Below are 20,524 nucleotides of genomic sequence, written 5' to 3'. Positions count from 1 at the left end.
TTATAGTTGTTATCGGTGGAGACAGAAGACTATTTGTAATTGAAGTGTATTTTGATTGGATTGGACATGGTACAGATTGACCTTAATATGTTTTCTCTTATCTTGTTATCCATAGTTTTCTGCTGGTCTTCTCCTGTCTGGTCCTCTCTGTGTTTTCCACCATTAAGGAGTATGAGAAGAGCTCTGAAGATGCCTTGTACATACTGGTAAGCACTTTGTCTCCCACTTACTGTAGAGTTCATGAAATTTATAAGTAACACTGATGTATAGGGTGCATACAACCATCTCAGCTCTGCAGATTTTGCTGTAAAGAGACAGAATCATTAGATCACTGATTCTGGTATTGCCAGTACGTGGCTCGTTTCTGGTCACAGGTTCTTGAATGGCTGAAAAATCACATTTACCTAAAATGAACCCTACAAATAGCACTGTTGGGAGATTTGGAAAGACATAGTCAAATCAATCAACAATATAAAAATATGAATCTTTAACTTTAAAAGCTGTGGATACTATGTGATTAGAAAGGTTAAGAATTTATGTGAAATAGCAAAATTGAAAAATATATGACACATGGAAATCAAAAGAAGGCGGTTTATGGAGATGGGTGGGATGGACTGAGAGTAGCTGAGGGGTGGGGTTTAAAAGCTCATATTGTATAATAGTAATGAAAAAAAATATGATAGATCATTTATACTGTACAGCCCTCAAACTCAACTCTGGACCTTGATGCCAGTTCCACTGCATTTTTTCATTGTTACCATGTAATCAGGGACTGATTTAGACCTGGGACACCAGGTGGGTGCAATTAATTATCATCTAGAACAGAAAACCAGCAGGCTCCGGACCTCATAGGGTAAGAGTTGAGTACCCCTGTTATACCAGTATGTGTTTGGGTACTGTCTATCCAAATGTGATGCATGTCAAGTAACTATATTCTTGCCAGGTAACTACTGTGAAGAAAAGAAAGAGAAGTGATATGTATGTAAAATGTAGAATGCACACGTAACAACAACAAAAGACACACCAGTAACACAGACACATGGGGTGAATGGCATGTATTCGCTGTTCATTAGATCACCTATTCATACCGTGTTGCTTATTGTTTACCTCAGTTGGCTATATACGCACATGTAATATACAGTATCATATGAATCCACTTACAAAATAACTTTGACAACCTTCAAAATTCAAGTATATATCAAAGCACTATCATAATATGTAATATGCATGGGCACCTCTGTGATAACAGGAAGCCTTTGTCTTTAGGAAATAGTCACCATCGTAGTGTTCGGTGTGGAGTACATCGTGAGGATATGGGCCGCCGGATGCTGCTGCAGATACAGAGGATGGAGTGGCCGTCTGAAGTTTTCCCGCAAGCCCTTCTGTGTGATCGGTGAGTTTGAATGCAACCACCTCTGTGGTCTTCTGTGTCACCCCTGTGGTCTTCTGTGTCACCCCTGTGGTCTTCTGTGTCACCCCTGCCTGTTCGGAGTCGTCAGTGAGATAAAACTGTCTACTAGTGGTCACTTAACCCGTCACACTCGTGGGAATTGATCTATATGGTTAGGGCTAAATTGAAATGTTTCTTACAGAGAAATATAAAATGCATATGCATTAGCATGGTAGCAATTAAAAAGGGAACAGTTTGGGGAATATGGGGAAATTATTAGATCAATGTTGAGGAGACAGCAGTACACCTGACACAAGACTGAATCCAAACATTACACTGTTGATTTTGATTTGCATCTTACGTTTACTGTACTTTTAGCTGCATTTGTTGATAAAGAAATCTGAAAATACTCTAGATACATTCAGTAACATAAGAATATTCCTGGAAAATGTGGGGTAGGTGCAAAACAAGACAACAAAAATGACAAGAGTTTAAGTGAGAGGACTAAAGAGTGTCTACAAGTGTGCACAGTTCCTAAGCCATTTCAAATCACTTTTATGGCCATCACCTCATGATAATGCACGGCTCTAGGTCACAAGGATCTGTACACAATTCCAGGAAGTTGAAATTGTCCCAGTTTTTCCATGATACTGCATACTCACCAGACATGTCACCAATTGAGCATGTTTGGAATGCTCTGGATCGACCTGTACGACAGCCTGTTCCAGTTCCTGGCAATATCTAGCAACTTCGCACAGCCATTGAAGAGGAGTGGGACAAAATTCCACAGGCCACAATCAACAGCCTGATCAACTCTATGCGAAGGAGATGTATCTCGCTGCATGAGGCAAATAGTGGTAACACCACATACTGACTGGTTTTCTGATCCACGGCCCTACCTTTTTAGGTACATTGAAGTCGGAAGTTTACATACATTTAGGTTGGAGTCATTAAAACTTGTTTTTCAACCACTCCACAAATTTTTTGTTAACAAACTATAGGTTAGGACATCTACTTTGTGCATGACACAAGTCATTTTTCCAACAATTGTTTACAGACAGATTATTTCACTTATAATTCACTGTGTCACAATTCCAGTGGGCCAGAAGTTTACATACACTAAGTTGACTCTGCCTTTAAACAACTTGGAAAATTCCAGAAAATTATGTCATGGCATTCGAAGCTTCTGATAGGCTAATTGACATCATTTGAGTCAATTGGAGGTGTGTCTGTGGATGTATTTCAAGGCCTACCTTCAAACTCAGTGCCTCTTTGCTTGACATCATGGGAAAATCAAAAGAAATCAGCCAAGACCTCAGGAAAAAAATTGGACACCTCCACAAGTCTGGTTCATCCTTGGGAGCAATTTCCAAATGCCTGAAGGTATCACGTTTATCTTTACAAACAATAGCACTCAAGTATAAACACCATGGGACCACGCAGCCATCGTACCGCTCAGGAAGGAGACGCATTCTGTCTCCTAGAGATGAACGTACTTTGGTGCGAAAAGTGCAAATCAATCCCAGAACAACAGCAAAGGATCTTGTGAAGATGCTGGAGGAAACGGGTACAAAAGTATCTACAGTGGGGCAAAAAAGTATTTAGTCAGCTACCAATTGTGCAAGTTCTCCCACATAAAAAAATGAGAGAGGCCTGTAATTTTCATCATAGGTACACTTCAACTATGACAGACAAAATTAGAAAAAAAATCCAGAAAATCACATTATAGGATTTTTAATTAATTTATTTGCAAATTATGGTGGAATTATTTGGTCACCTACAAACAAGCAAGATTTCTAGCTCTCACAGACCTGTAACTTCTTCTTTAAGAGGCTCCTCTGTCCTCCACTCATTACCTGTATTAATGGCACCTGTTTGAACTTGTTATCAGAATAAAAGACACCTGTCCACAACCTCAAACAGTCACACTCCAAACTCCACTTTGGCCAAGACCAAAGAGCTGTCATAGGACACCAGAAACAAAATTGTAGACCTGCACCAGGCTGGGAAGACTGAATCTGCAATAGGTAAGCAGCTTGCTTTGAAGAAATCAACTGTGGGAGCAATTATTAGGAAATGGAAGACATACAAGACCACTGCTAATCTCCCTCGATCTGGGGCTCCACGCAAGATCTCACCCCGTGGGGGCAAAATGATCACAAGAACGGTGAGAAGAAATCCCAGAACCACACGGGGGGACCAAGTGAATGACCTGCAGAGAGCTGGGACCAATTGGTGGCTGACTAAATACTTTTTTGCCCCACTGTATATCCACAGTAAAACGAGTCCTATATCGACATAACATGCTATGCAAGGAGGAAGCCACTGCTCCAAAACAGACATTAAAAAGCCAGACTACGGTTTGCAACTGCACATGGGGACAAAGATCGTCCTCTGGTCTGATGAAACAAGAATAGAACTGTTTGGCCATAATGACCATCATTGTTTGGAGGAAAAAGGGGGGGGGGCTTGCAAACTGAAGAACACCTTCCCAACCATGAAGCACGGGGGTGGCAGCCTCATATTGTGGGGGTGCTTTGCTGCAGGAGGGACTGGTGCACTTCACAAAATAGATAGCATCATGAGGGAGGAAATGGGTTTTCCAAATGGACAATGACCCCAAGCATACTTCCAACGTTGGAGCAAAACAGCTTAAGGACAACAAAGTCAAGGTATTTGAGTGGCCATCACAAAGCCCTGACCTCAATCCTATAGAAAATTTGTGGGCAGAACTGAAAAAGTGTGTGTGAGTAAGGAGGCCTACAAACCTGACTCAGTTACACCAGCTCTGTCAGGAGGAATGGGACAAAATTCACCCAACTTATTGTGGGAAGCTTGTGGAAGGCTACCCAAAACGTTTGACCCAAGTTAAACAATTTAAAGGCAATGCAACCAAATACTAATTGAGTGTATGTAAACTTCTGACCAACTGGGAATGTGATGAAAGAAATAAAAGCTGAAATAAATCCTTCTCTCTACTATTATTCTGACATTTCACATTCTTAACATAAAGTGGTGATCCTAATTGACCTAAGACAGGGAATTTTTACTATGATTAAATGTCAGGAATTGTGAAAATCTGAGTTTAAATGTATTCGGCTAAGGTGTATGTAAACTTCCGACTTATGCTGTATCTGTGATCAACAGATGCATATCTGTATTCACAGTCATGTGAAATCCATAGATTAGGGCCTAATGAATTCATTTGACTGATTTCCTTATATGAACTGTAACTCTCTGAAATTGTTGCATGTTGCGTTTATATTTTTGATCAGTGCATATGGTGCCTTTTTGAGATCTCCTAGTTGTGCCGTTGAGGAATTAAAGCGAGCACATTAAGTTGTTTTGTTTGGAACACAACCCTGAATCACCGCCATCACAGAATTACTGTTTACACAATGCAAAACTTGACAATTATCAATCGCAATCTTGGTCAGGTGGGCATCATTTGAAAGCTTGTTCTATTGCCAACATGACTAGCAAAGTTATAAAATCCAATCTTACAGTGTTAGGTTTTCACAAGGCAATTCAGAGAAACAGATCATAATTCATTTTGTTTTGAGTGCATTCAGGTGCGTGTGCCGCGGGAAATTTTCTTCACAATAAACAAACATGGTTTGTTCTGAAAAGAACGAGCCTATGGTTGTAGTGATCATAAACGTTGACGCTGTATATGAGATGAGCTTTATGATATGGAAATGTGAAGTGCACATTTGGACTGTGTTTGGCTTGCTTGTTTGACATCAAAGCAGTATTTATTATAATCCCTTAACGTCTCATCTTTCAAAATACATTGAGTCCTCTTAATTTACAGCATTTTCCTTCACTCCGACAACAGAAAATGTGCAAAAGTTGACCAATTAGCAGGAGGGATGGGGCAACATTTTGTTGCATGCGGTGCTCATGTTCAGAACGGCTATCAGTCGATACCCATACAGTGCTGTGAAGCGCAGTCTGAGTTCTGACGTCAACCGACTCCGGAATGCTGGCCTTCTAGGCAGAGCTGCAAAGAAAAAAAGCCATCTCTCAGACTGGCCAATAAAAATTTAATATTAAGATGGGGGGGAAAAGAACACAGACACTGGACAGAGGACCTCTGCCTAGAAGGCCAGCATCCCGGAGTCGCCTCTTCACTGTTGTCGTTGAGGCTGGTGTTTTGCGGGTACTATTTAATGAAGCTGCCAGTTGAGGACTTGTGAGGCGTCTGTTTCTCAAACTAGACACTCAAATGTATTTGTCCTCTTGCTCAGTTGTGCACCGGGGCCTCCCACTCATCACACTCCAGTTTGTGCTGTTCTGTGAAGGGAGTAGTACACAGTGTTGTACGAGATCTTCAGTTTCTTGGCAATTTCTCACATGGAATAGCCATAATTTCTCAGAACAAGAATATACTGATGAGTTTCAGAAGAAATGGCTTTGTTTCTGGCCATTTTGAGCCTGTAATCGAACCCATAAATGCTGATACTCAACTAGTCTAAAGAAGGCCAGTTGTATTGCTTCTTTAATCAGAACAACAGTTTTCATCTGTGCTAACATAATTGCAAAAAGGTTTTCTAATGATCAATTAGCCTTTTAAAAATGATGGATTTGGATTAGCTAACACAAAGTGCCATTGGAACACAGGAGTGAACGTTGCTGAAAATGTAGATATTCCATAAATAATCTGCCGTTTCCAGCTACAATAGTCATTTACAACATGAACAACGTCTACATTGTATTTCTAATCAATTTGATGTTATTTTAATGGACTAAAAATGTGCTTTTCTTTAAAAAACAAGGACATTTCTAAGTGACCCCAAACTTTTGAAGGGGGGTGTGTCTGTATATATATGTGTGTGTGTGTGTGTGTATGTGTGTATATATATATATATATATATGCGCACAAATAAAAGTAAAATGTTTCTTTCCCAGACGTCATGGTTCTGATTGCATCCATCTCTGTGCTGGCGGCTGGAACCCAGGGGAATGTCTTTGCTACTTCTGCCATCAGGAGTTTGAGGTTCCTGCAGATCTTGCGCATGATCCGGATGGACCGCCGTGGAGGCACCTGGAAACTCCTGGGATCTGTTGTTTACGCTCACAGCAAGGTAATAAATGACTGGGTGGGTGCTTGCGTGTGTGCGTACACGTGTATCTATGTGTGCACGTGTGTGAGATTTGATTCATTGAACTGATGCGTGTACCTCACCACTCCAATCTGGCTCTTTGCCCTCATTGCAGCATGTGTCTATAAATCCAGTATCTGGACATGTGCTTCCACAGACAAGTCAAGTCAACTGATACCACATGTCAAGTGTATTTATCCAAGTTCATTGATCAAACTGCCATATGACTGTCCCCTCCCCCTAACCAGATTGATTGACAGGCTGCTCAAACAAATAATAACTTCTAGAAACATTACGGCTCTCAGATTGTTCTACTACACCCGTAGCACAGAAAACAACACACTCATCATCGCGCTCTCCACGAGACATGCTGTGACCAATCCCATACCCACTACGACTAAATGTACCCTCCAATTTGTCAAAAGCTCATGAAGTTTAGGTTTGTATTCCAAATTGCATCTTATCCCATATGTAGTGCACTATTTTTGACCTATATGGCTTTGGTAAAAAGTAGTACCCCATATAGAGAATAGGGTGCCATTCGGGACACACACTTGGTCTGATAAATGGAGCACTCTCAATTGGGAATTAAGAGTGTCTCCCTCTCCCAGTCCCAGAGATGCATAGCAACAGAATCCCCATAGAGAGCCAGAGAGAAAGAGCAGAGGGCAGTGATGTGCAGAGAACCTAAAGGGATCTTCTGTTAGAGGAGTGTCAGGGCAAAATGGATCAGGTCCGGAGTCTGACACAGACAGAAGCCGAAGCGGCCATGGACTATTTCCTCTTATTGAATTTGGCTTGTCACACCGTGTCTTTCTTCTGTCTGTCTGTGAGATCGAACAGCTAGATTGCTGTGCAGCCTTGTCGTGATCTAATATATTAACAATGATGAAGGCAGTGTGTTTTTACTGTAAGTTGATCTTTAACAGAGCCTTGGGAGTAATGAGCAGAATGCACCAAGGCAGGTGGTTGGGAGTGTTCTTACTGGTGTTCTGTCTAAGCTTAATGCATATTGTTGCTAATTGATTACCTCATAATATGCAGTGTATTCGGAAAGTATTCAGACCCCTTTTTCCATATTTTGTTACATTACATCCTTATTCTAAAATGAATGAATTTTTTTAAAGTTGCCAAACTACACACAATACCCTATAATGACAAAGCAAAAACAGTTTTTTAGACATTTTTGCAAATGTATTAAAAATAAATAACAATACCTTATTTACTTAAGTATTCAGACCCTTTGCTATGAGACTCAAAATTGAGCTCAGGTGCATCCTGTTTCTATTGATCATCCTTCAGATGTTTCTACAACTTGATTGGAGTCCACCTGTGGTAAATTAAATTGATTGGACATGTTTTGGAAAGGCACACACCTGTCTATATAAGGTCCCACAGTTGACAGTGCATGTCAGAGCAAAAACCAAGCCATGAGGTCAAAGAAATTGACCATAGAACTCTGAGACAGGATTGTGTAGAGGCACAGATCTGGGGAAGGGTGCAAAAACATTTCTACAGCATTGAAGGTCCCCAAGAACACAGTGGTCTCCATCATTCTTAAATGGAAGAAGTTTGTAACCACCAAGACTCTTCCTAGAGCTGGCCGCCCGGCCAAACTGAACAATCGGGGGAGAAGGACCTTGGTCAGGGAGGTGGCCAAGAACCCGATGGTCACTCTGACAGAGCTCCAGAGTTCCTCTGTGGAGACGGGAGAACCTTCCATGTTGCTAGGTAGCAAAGTTCACCAGCATATTAGTGTTGAGAATAATGATGTGGTGGCAGCAGCGGAGTTAGGAGACGAGAAAACATCCCTTGCCTTAATCGTCTAAGAAAAGTGAGAAGAGAAGAAACCCAAACTGAATTAAGTCTATAATCAATAGCCTAACTGTTAAATGAGCCTGGCTTTATAAATCATCCATATATATCTATATAGTGACAGATCCTGCTCATGTTGCCTGTTTGAGTGTTTGTTTAATAGCCTACTGATATCTTTAGTATTATTTATAATTGATTTAGTGTTTAATTTTTTTTATTAATAATAAATCAAAAAAATGTATTGATCTACTTATTGTTATTATTGCTATTATTGTCATGATCATCATTTATTATTATAATAATAATAATAAGTAATGTCATTGTCATTAGTAGGCTTAAAATAGCAGCCTTGTATAACCACCATCGAGCTGTAGGCCTAAGAGCGCATTCTGTTTAGTCTTAAAACAAAGTGCATTCGGAAAGTATTCAGCCCCTTTTTCCACATTTTGTTATGTTGCAGCCTTATTCTAAAATGGATTAAATTGTTTTTTTCCCTCATCAATATACACACAATACCCCATAACAGTATTCATTCATCTGTTTAGCAAATGTATAAAATATTAAAAACTTAAATAATATTTACATAAGTATTCAGACCCTTTACTCAGTACTTTGTTGAAGCACCTTTGGCAGCAATTACAGCCTCGAGTATTCCTGGGTATGATGCTACAAGCTTGGCGAACCTGTATTTGTGCAGTTTCTCCCATTCTTCTCTGCAGATCCTCTCAAGCTCTGTCAGGTTGGATGGGGAGCGTTGCTGCACAGATATTCTCAGGTCTCTCCAGAGATGTTCGATCGGGTTCAAGTCCAGGCTCTAGCTGGACCACTCAAGGACATTCAGAGACTTGTCCCGAAGCCACTCCTGCGTTGTCTTGGCTGTGTGCTTAGGGTTGTTGTCCTGTTGGACGGGAAACCTTCTCCCCAGTCTGAGGTCCTGAGCGCTCTAGAGCAGGTTTTCATTAAGGATCTCTCTCTACTTTGCTCCGTTCATCTTTGCCTCGATCCTGACAATTCTCCCAGTGCCTGCCACTGAAACACATCCCCACAGCATGATGCTGCCACCACCATGCTTCACCGTAGGGATGGTGCCAGATTTTCTCCAGGCGTGATAATTGGCATAAAGGCCAAAGAGTTCAATCTTGGTTTCATCAGACCCGAGAATCTTGTCAGACACAGTCCTGTCTCGGGGCTCTGCAGACAATTCCTTCGACCTCATGGCTTGGTTTTTGCTCTGACATGCACTGTCAACTGTGGGACCTTATATAGACAGGTGTATGCCTTTCCAAAACATGTCCAGTCAATTACAGTTACCACAGGTGGACTCAATCAAGTTGTAAAAACATCTCAAGTACAATCAATGGAAACAGGATGCACCTGAGTTCAATTTCGAGTCTCATTGCAAAGGACTTGAAATGCGTATGTAAATAAGGTATTTCTGTTTTATATTTTTTATAAATTTGCAAGCAATTAAAAAAACCTGTTTTCACTTTGTCATTATGGGGTATTGTATGTAGATTGATGAGGATTTATTTTATTTAATCAATTTTAGAATAAGGCTGTAGCTTAACGAAATGTGGAAAAAGTCATGGGGTTTGAATACTTTCCGAATGCACTGTATTTTTCAATACTTATTATATAGGCTACAGTACTGTATCAATCAATCATTCATTCGTTCATGTCATCATACAGGATATGAGTCATTCATGATTTGAAATACAATCAAGGGACCCTTGAATAATTTGTGTAAACAATAAATAAACAGATCTATTTCGGAAATTACATTCACGAATGAATGCAACTACTTTTAGTCTGCTTACAACAGACTCACTGGTACACTTATGATTTATTTAGTGTTGTTTACATTGTTCCAAACGGTCCGAAAATTTATATTGTAATCTAACAGCACCTGTTTGACACACAACACTTGCTCCTTACCTTCTTTTTCTTGATCTCCAGTATCTTTCCGCAACTATTCAAATGTATTACACACATCTGACTTCCCCCTTGCCTCCTGAGCAACCAGTAAACATTCCCCTGTTTCGAGTTTATTTGTCACATCTGTATCCATTTTGCAGTCACGTGTGTTCGGAGTTTGTTATAACCAATTTATTGATGTAATTATGATCTGCTAAAGGTCAGGTTCTATTTCTCACGTGCATGTGATTGATGCATGTTTCACGTAAATAGAGCAAGGGTTGAGGGATTAGGGAATGTTAAAGAAATTAGGGATTTCGATATCAGAACTTTTCATTCAGAATTGGCTGTAATTTTGTTGCGTCTTAAGCAACAGACAATAAACACTGTTGATGTTGAATTTGTCTCCAAGTGTCTGTTGAAAAGCAGACTGAACCAGGGTTTCCTCTCCTATTTCACCTGTGCTTAGCTTTATTCCGTTTAGTTTTATCCTAAAAAGTGCCTTGTTGCAGACAGAATTCCTGTTTTGGAATATATTTATTCTGTACAGACTTCCTTTTTATCATTCTGTCATTTAGATTAATATTGTGGATTAACTACAATGTTGTTGATCCATCCTCAGTTTTCTCATATCACAACCATTAAACTCCGTAACTGTTTTAAAATCACCATTGACCTCATGGTGAAATCCCTAAGTAGTTTCTTTCCTACACAGCAACTGAGTTAGGAAGGACACCAGTATCTTTATAAGGATTTGGTATATTGATTGAAAGGGAAAGGGATTTTCATTGTCTGCTTTTTTTGTTTGTTTTACACATTTACCAATCGGTGCCTTTCTTTGTGAGGCATTGAACAACTTCACTGGTTGAATCTGTGCTTAAAATTCCCTACTCAATTACAATAATATGTATGTGTGGGGTACAGAGAGAGGTTAGTGATTCAAAAATAATGTTAACCACTATTATTGAACATGGACTGAGTCCATGCAACTTATTATGTGATTTGTTAAGCACATTTTTTATTCAGGCTTGCCACGACAAAGGGGTTGAATACTTATTGACTCAATCATTTCACCGTTACATTTGTTATTAATTCCTAACATTTTCTACAAACAAAATTCCACTGACATTATAGGGTATTGTGTGTAGATCAGTGACACATTCAATCTCAATTTAATCCTTTTAAAATGCAGGTTGTATCATAACAAAATGTGGAAAAACAAAAGAGGTTTCAATACTTTCTGAACGGACTGTAGACTATGATCTATCAATGACTGATGCAGGCTCTCTTACACGTTGTGTCCTCACAAACCTGGTACAGAATTCCACGTGAACCAGCCCAGAAAGTGGAGGCTATTTTTAGCCCAACTAATTCTGTTTGCTAGTTCGTTTTTGTCGTCTCAGCAGTTTCCCGTCTTTTCTAAACCAGCGCTTGCCACATGGGGAATAGGGAAGCTGTTGTGTCAGTGAGAAAAACCCAGTACATTTCTACGTGTCCTTTTTAGGTGTAAATAAAATCCCAACTCTGCCAACACTGAAGGGATAAGCCAGGGAATCAGGGATAATTAACCACCATGTCTGTCTCTGTGATGTTGAGCTGTGCCTATTTCCACACAGCCATCTGTCAGGGTCATGACTATTTTGCCACATTGATGTTTCACATCCAGGATGCCCCCTCAATCACTCGTTCTTTCCTCTCTCTCTCTGTTTCTCTCTCTGTTTCTCTCTCTGTTTCCCTCTCTCTCTGTTTCTCTCTCTCTCTCTCTCTCTCTCTCTCACTCTCTCTCTCTCTCTCTCTCACTCTCTCTCTCTCTCACTGTCTCTCTCTCACTCTCTCTCTCTCTGTTTCTCTCTCTCTCTCTCTGTTTCTCTCTCTCTCTCTCTCTCACACTCTCTCTCTCTGTTTCTCTCTCTCACTCTCTCTCTCTCTCTCACTCTCTCTCTCTGTTCCTCTCTCTCTCACTCTCTCTCTCTGTTTCTCTCTCTCTTTCGCCATCTCTGTCTCTCTGTCACTTATTCTGCCTCTGTCTCTCTCCCTTTCGCTTACCTCCTCCCTCTCTCTCCATCTCATCCCCAATTCTGTCTCTCTCTATATCTCCTCCCCATGGTTAAATATGGTTAAATATGGATAACAGGGGGAGCTGCCTCAGCAGCCGGAATGATAGGTAATGCCAGGGAATGCCATTCTCTTTGAAGAGGGGGAAAGTGCCCATTTCTCAGAGTAGCCAACCACAGTATTTCCTTGTGTTGACTTCAGCACCAGTCAGTCCCTCAAACAAAGTGGACCTGATACTCTATCCAGCACTGGATCTTTTATTACCAAATTATAACCTGACATATTTCTAGGTTACAACATTTGCTGGATTGAAAAACACATTTGGTTTCAGAGAATTTCCTGTGGTACAAAATCTGACTTTTAGTTTATGCATTTTGGGTTTACGGACAGGTTTTTATCATGTTAGTCGCTGCTCAGTGATGCCCAATAAAAGGGTTATTTCTCATCAATAGTAAAGCGTTGAGTTTTACAGCACTTTGACAATTGATATTGACCTTTATTTCCCTCATGTAGGAACTTCACTAAAGGAGGTATTTACTCCTAAACCTCATTCTTTGGGTTGACCGTTTTATTGAAGGACATGGTCCCTCTGTGTATGTGAGTTGTAGGTCAAACCTATTACATCAGGTTGTTCTTATATTGATTAATCAATGCACTAATAGTGTTTACTATACCGTGTACACTGAGTGCACAAAACATTAGGAACACCTTCCTAATATTGAGTTGCACCCCCTTTTGGCCTCAGAAAAGACTCAATTTGTCGGGGCATGGACTACGAGGTGTAGAAAGCATTCCACATGGATGCTGGCCCATGTTGACTCCAATGCTTCCCATACATGTGTCTAGTTGGCTGGATGTCCTTTGGGTGGTTGACCATTCTTGACACACACGGGAAACTGTTGAGTGTGGAAAAACCCAGCAGTGTTGCAGTTCTTGAGACTCAAACCGGCGTTCCTGGCACCTACTACCATACCCCGTTCAAAGGCACTTCAAAATGTTGTCCTCTGAATGGCACACATACACAATCCATGTCTCAATTGTCTTGAGGATTAAAAATCCTTCTTTTAACCTGTCTCCTGCCCTTCACCTACACTGATTGTAGTGGATTTAACAGGTGACACCAAAAAAGGGATCATAGCTTTCACCTGGTCAGTCTGTCATGGAAAGAACAGGTGTTCCTAATGTTTTGTGCACTCAGTGTATAACCCCATGTAGCTGTGGCATTCTGTTCTCTCAATATTTGATCACGTAGGTGAATATAACCGTGATAACATGTCTTAGTTACATCAATTGTTTTGGGACATGATACGGTGTGCAATAAATACTTTCATACACATTTGGGACTGGTGTTGGGAACACTTGGAGATGTTGAACTGTCCATTTAGACTATAGGAACTCATTCTTAGTGTATGACTCCTCTGGCAATTTCATTCATTTATAAATCCAATGTAACCACACTCCCATCCTCTTGTTCCATACAACCATTTTTTAAATTTATTTTTACTTTGTATCCCTTTCCACTCACAGCCAGTGTCATCCCATAAAGGGTTGAAAATGTCAGATTTTGTCACTGATAAGTGCCTAAATTGCAATGCAGTGGCTGTACAGTGCCTCCATTCCTGCCACTGATTAGGCAACTTCTACACATTTTGCTGTTGTGAGGGAAATGCTGTAAATCAATGTGTTCTGAAAGATGACACGTTGAGGATTATAATAAATACTATACAAACAAACCACACGCCCCCGTTAGTCCAAATGTGCACGTCACTTTTCCTTATTTAAAAGCTCATGTGATGTACAGTATCAACATTTATGATCGCTATGTTTGATCCGCAGTTACAAGGATGACATGCAGAATGCTTGTGCTTTTAACCTGTCAGCGGAAATTTCAGAGCGCCACCTATAGTACTCGATAAAACTCAAACTTTCATTAAAACACACATGCAAGATACTCAATTAAAGCTACACTCGTCGTGAATCTAGCCAACATGTCAGATTTGTAAAATGCTTTTCGGCGAAAGCATGAGAAGCTATTATCTGATAGCATGCACCCCCCGAAATACCTGAACGAGACCTAAACAAAAGATTTTGCGGTAGCCGGCGCTACACAAAACGCAGAAATAAAATATAACACATTCATTACCTTTGACGAGCTTCTTTGTTGGCACTCCTATATGTCCCATAAACATCACAATTGGGTCTTTTTCCCGATGAAATCCGTCATTGTATACCCAAAATGTCATTTTATGAAGGCCGGTCTGATCCAGGAAAATTCACCTTTACAAGACGCAACGTCACTTTTTAAAATGAAAAAAGTTGCCTATAAACTTTTACAAATCACTTCAAACTACTTTTCTAAACCAACTTTAGGTATTAATAAACGTTAATAATCTATCAAATTGATCACGGGGCGATCTGTATTCGATAGCAGCAAGTCTTGAAATCATCGTCCATGTTTTCACTTTCATAACTTCCTCCGGTGCGCCTATACGTCATCTCACCAAGGACAAACCAGCCATGAAATGCCAGTACTGGCGACATCGTGTGGAAGCTGTAGGCATTGTAAACGGAGCCTCATCTATTTTCTATCGCCTTAGACAAAACATTGACTGGCGGATGAATATTTTTTTTGTGTTTTTGGTGAACAGTTTTCCCAGGGATTTTTACTCCTAACACGTTCTGTTATAGCCACAGACACGATTTAACCAGTTTTAGAGACTTCAGAGTGTTTTCTATACACACATACTTATCATATGCATATACTATATTCCTGGCATGAGTAGCAGGACTTTGAAATGTTGCGCGATTTTTAACAAAAAGCTGCGAAAAGCTGCGAAAATTCGCATCATCCCTTAATAGTCCTTCTTTTAGAAACGTTTAAATTCGGCCCTCTCCATATAGGCCGATTTCCACGAGTGTAAAAGGTTAAGTTAATATTGCTTTGGTACTCTGGTCATAACGTAAATACGCGATACCTGGCATATATTGATTTGATAAAGCAAGGTTTTCCTTGCTCATAAGTATTATTGCTTCGATACTCTGTCCCTGAACTAAATGAAGGAGCTACAGTATATTGTTTAGTCCTTCCTGACACCTTGACGTTTTTGCAGGAGCTGATCACAGCGTGGTACATTGGCTTCCTCTGCCTCATCCTGGCGTCCTTCCTGGTTTATCTGGCCGAGAAAGAGGACAACGACCAGTTTGAGACCTACGCAGACGCGCTGTGGTGGGGCCTGGTAAGTCATCACTCTAAGCCTTGTTTCACCGGTCCTCACAAACCACGCTCAGCAGTTGTTAATAGGACAATGCTAGCATGTCCCCCCAAAAAACACTCAGTGGCTGGACAGGAGATTGTCAGCAGGTCCCACAAAACACTCAGTGGCTGGACAGGAGATTGTCAGCAGGTCCCACAAAACACTCAGTGGCTGGACAGGAGATTGTCAGCAGGTCCCACAAAACACTCAGCGCTCATTTTTATAAGATCATTTCTGCGGGTCTCCACAAAACATTCAACACTTGTTTAAAGCCAAATATTTGCATGTCCCCATAAAAATACCCAGTGCTTGACAGAAGAATTTCATCATGTCCCCACAACCCAGCATTTCTTAATAGGAACATTTCTATAGGTCCTCATAAAACACCCAGTATTTGTGTGAAATCTAAAGGATACTAGTGTGATTCAACTTTGGGACTTAACATGCCGGTGGTATTTAACCCACTTGTGTCACACTTCCACAATTACCATGAAAGTGAAATACATTTAATAGCTATTTTTTTATTAAACTAGGCAAGTCAGTTTAGAACAAATTCTTATTTACAATGACGGCCAAACCCAGACAATGCTGGGCCAATTGTGTGCCGCCCTATGGGACTCCCAATCACAGCCTGGATTCAAACCAGGGACTGTAGTGACGCCTCTTGCACTGAGATGCAGTGTCTTAGACCGCTGTGACACTCGGGAGCCCAGATGAAGAAACACTTTGAATATTGATAAAAGATGTCATTCAAGATGTCTGCCGATTGCCTTCTCAGATCACCCTGACTACCATTGGGTATGGAGACAAGTTTCCCATAACGTGGAACGGGCGTCTTCTGGCCGCAACCTTCACCTTGATTGGAGTGTCTTTCTTTGCACTTCCAGCAGTAAGTTAAAGACTATTGATTTGTGAAGAAATGGCTGAGCTAACTTATTAATGTGCACTGAATGCAAGGAAGTGCTTATAGGAAACTCAGAATGAGTGCCTGAAGCATCTGCAATTTGATAGTCAAGTGTTACTCTGAAGTAACTCACTGGACTTGGCAATTTTAATTGTGAATCGATAATGTTTTCCAAAGGCTTGTTGTTGTGACTAATGGTTTCTCTGTATCTTTAAGGGGATCTTGGGCTCCGGCTTTGCCTTGAAGGTCCAGGAGCAACATCGACAAAAACACTTTGAGAAGCGTCGGAATCCTGCGGCAGGGCTTATTCAGGTGAACAAAGCAGGGCGCTTACCCACTCTAAAAAAACAACAACATTTAGAGTGTTGGTATCCTGGTGGAGTACCTTAGACCATTACTGGAAATTTCACAATATACTCTTTGATCTACAAGAGCTGAAAATAACGGTTTCAGGGTCCACTTTTCAAGACGCATTGTACATGATGTTACCATGCTCACTTGTTTATATGTCGCAAAAAGTCCCATGTGGCACACACCTTGTCACAATGCCTGGTACTCTAGTCCTTGGATCCTGGACCCACCTCTTAGTCAACTTCTATAATTCATTTTTGGGCAGTATTCTTTAAAAAAAATTTTTTTGACAAAAACCTAACACCCTTGCCTTTCTTGCACTGACACTCATGCCTTGTATTTTCTAGCACTGACTTTGCTGATAGCTGCTTTATGTGGTTGTCACACCTCGCTACCTTAAAGTAACTGTCCAGCGTTTCCAGATTTCTATGAAATACGACCTGTAATTCATTAATACTAATTAATACTAGTGAATACTAGTGAAATAGTTTTCCTTCCAAAAAAAGGTAATACTGTAACACGTAAAGATTTGAATGATCTCGTTCATTTCAAAGCACTATCAGAGCACCGAGATAGATAGCAGCAAAGTGAACATAAAGAAACCGCTGTATTCATTACCTACCCTTCAAAACCATGACCTGCTCTCTCTCGCTCGCGTTCTATTTGTCTTACTCCCATTCCCTCACTCTCTCTATTTGTCTCTATCTCTTCCATGTATTATTCATCCATCTCTCTATCCTTCTCTATTTCATCTCTCTCTCTCTCTCTCTGTCTCTTTCTCTCTCCCCCTTCAGGCCGCGTGGCGCTTCTACGCCACCAATCTCACCCGGCCAGACCTGGAGTCGACGTGGGATTATTACGAGCGCACCGTGTCCGTGCCGATGTACAGGTATTGATCATATAGCAAATCAGCGGCAATATTTACATTGGGCCTGTCTGCACCTCTCTAGTGTCCAGGATCGATCCCAGCTTTAACCTTTGCCCACTGCTTTTTCCCCCTCAAACTGAAGGTTAATGAAGCCGTCCAATCAGGATCTGCGTAGGGGCTAAGGGGCTGATGGATTCCTAGTCCAAGCCAATAGACATTTACCTCATTTATAATAATAAATTCCATTTAGCAGCTTTTATCCGAGGTAACTCACAACAACCGTGCGCTATCAGCTCAACCATAAAGGACCATGTGAATTAATTTCTAAAGCATGACATTATTATTATTATTATTATTATTATTATTATCATTATTATAGAAATACAGTGCCTTCAGAAAGTATTTAACCCCTTGACTTTTTCCATATTTTGTTGTTACAGCCTGAATTTATGTGATAGAAGATAACTGAGAATATATAAACAACATTGTAGTTACTCCACAATACTAACATGTATGACAGAGTGAAAAGAAGGAAGCCTGTACAGAATAACAAATATTACAAAACATGCGTCCTGTTTGCAGTAAGGCACTAAAGTAATACTGCAAAGAATTAGGCAAAGAAATTACATTTTGTCCTGAATACTATGTTTGGAGCAAATCCATAGAACACTTTATTTGTCACATTTTATTTGTCACATGCTTCAGGTGTAGACTATCAGTGAAATGCTTACTTGAGGGCCCTTCATAACAATTCAGATAAATAAATAAGAGAAATAATAACAAAGAATAAATACACAATGATAACTTGGCTATATGCACAGGGTACCAGTACCGAGTCGATGTGCAGAGGCATGAGGTAATTGAGGTAGATACAGTTGAAGTGAGAAGTTTTCACCTTAGCCAAATAAATTTAAACTCAGTTTTTCACAATTCCTGACATTTAATCCGATTAAACATTCCCTGTCTTAGGTCAGTTAGGATCACCACTTTATTTTAAGAATATAAAATGTCAGAATAACAGTAGAGAATAATGTATTTCAGCTTTTATTTCTTTTATCACATTCCCACTGGGTCAGTGGTTTACATACACTCAATTAGTATTTGGTAGCATTGCCATTAAATTGTTTAACTTGGGTCAAACGTTTTGGGTAGCCTCCCACAAGCTTCCCACAATAAATTGGGTCAATTTTGGCCTATTCCTCCTGACAGAGCTGGTGTAACTGAGTCAGGTTTGTAGGCTTCATTGCTCGCACACGCTTTTCAGTTCTGCCCACACATTTTCTATAGGAATGAGGTCAGGGCTTTGTGATGGCCACTCCAATACCTTGACTTTGTTGACCTTAAGCCATTTTGTCACAACTTTGGAAGTATGCTTGGGGTCACTGTCCATTTGGAAGACCCATTTGTGACGAAGCTTTAACTTCCTGACTGATGTCTTGAGATGTTGCTTCAATATATGCACATAATTTTCCCTCATCATGATGCCATCTATTTTGTGAAGTGCACCAGTCCCTCCTGCATCAAAGCACCCCCACAACTGCTTCACGGTTGGGATGGTGTTCTTCGGCCTCCCTCTTTTTCCTCCAGACATAATGATGGTCATTATGGCCAAACAGTTGTATTCTTGTTTCATCAGACCAGAGGACATTTCTCCAAAAAGTATGTGCAGTTGTGCAGTTGCAAACCGTAGTCTGGCTTTTTTTTATGGCAGTTTTGGAGCAGTGGCTTCTTCCTTGCTGAGCTGCCTTTCAGGTTATGTCGATATAGGACTCGTTTTACTGTGGATATACATACTTTTGTACCTGTTTCCTTCAGCATCTTCACAAGGTCCTTTGCTGTTGTTCTGGGATTGATTTGCACTTTTCGCACCAAGTACGTTCATCTCTAGGAGACAGAACGCGTCTCTTCCCTGAGCAGTATGAAGGCTGTGTAGTCCCATGGTGTTTATACTTGTGTACTATTGTTTGTACAGATGAACATGGTACCTTCAGGCATTTGGAAATTGCTCCCAAGGATGAACCAGACTTGTGGAGGTCTACAATTCTTTTTCTGAGGTCTTGGCTGATTTCTTTTGATTTTCCCATGATGTCAAGCAAAGAGGCACTGCGTTTGAAGGTAGGCCTTGAAATACATCCACAGGTACACCTCCAATTGACTCAAATTATGTCAATTAGCCTATCAGAAGCTTCTAATGCCATGACATCATTTTCTGGAATTTTCCAAGCTGTTTAAAAGCATAGTCAACTTAGTGTATGTAAACTTCTGACCCACTGGAATTGTGATACAGTGAAATAATCTGTCTGTAAACAATTGTTGGAAAAATGCACAAAGTAGATGTCCTAACCGACTTGCCAAAACTATAGTTTGTTCACAAATTTCTTCACAACCGATTTTTAATGACTCCAACCTAAGTGTATGTAAACTTCCGACTTCAACTGTATGTAGATATAAAGTGCCTTCGGGAAAGTATTCAGACCCCTTGACTTCTGCCACTCTATGTTGCAGCCGTATTCTAAAATTGATTAAATAAAACATTTTCCTCAGCAATGTACACACAATACCTCAAAATGACAAAGCGAAAACAGGTTTTTGAATTTGTATTTTTTTTTAAATAACGGAAAAATGACAAGGTTTTTGAATTTGTATTTTTTTTTAAATAACGGAAAATGACAAAGCGAAAACAGGTTTTTGAATTTGTATTTTTTTTAAAATAACGGATACCTTATTTACATGAGTATTCAGACCATTTGCTATGAGACTCGAAATTGAGCTCAGGTGCATCCTGTTTCCATTGATCATCCTTCAGATGTTTCTACAACGTGACTGGAGTCCACCTGTGGTAAATTCAATTGATTGGACATGATTTGG

The 20,524-nt window shown here is 40.3% G+C and overlaps 1 protein-coding gene across 1 annotated transcript in view; it reads left to right on the top strand.

Moving 5' to 3' along the window:
* LOC115142832 (potassium voltage-gated channel subfamily KQT member 2-like) overlaps positions 1–20,524 on the top strand; it is an 82,452-nt gene that overhangs the window by 29,644 nt on the left and 32,284 nt on the right. Inside the window, exons 2-8 of the mRNA XM_065001650.1 lie at positions 116–206; positions 1,267–1,393; positions 6,302–6,477; positions 15,390–15,515; positions 16,312–16,422; positions 16,654–16,749; positions 17,583–17,677. Coding sequence (XP_064857722.1) covers positions 116–206; positions 1,267–1,393; positions 6,302–6,477; positions 15,390–15,515; positions 16,312–16,422; positions 16,654–16,749; positions 17,583–17,677 — 822 coding nt within the window. The remainder of the gene's footprint in view (positions 1–115; positions 207–1,266; positions 1,394–6,301; positions 6,478–15,389; positions 15,516–16,311; positions 16,423–16,653; positions 16,750–17,582; positions 17,678–20,524) is intronic.

Source organism: Oncorhynchus nerka, linkage group LG15, assembly GCF_034236695.1.
Source record: "Oncorhynchus nerka isolate Pitt River linkage group LG15, Oner_Uvic_2.0, whole genome shotgun sequence".
In the NCBI taxonomy this organism is placed as follows: domain Eukaryota; kingdom Metazoa; phylum Chordata; class Actinopteri; order Salmoniformes; family Salmonidae; genus Oncorhynchus; species Oncorhynchus nerka.
This window is presented reverse-complemented; position numbering and strand designations above follow the sequence as displayed.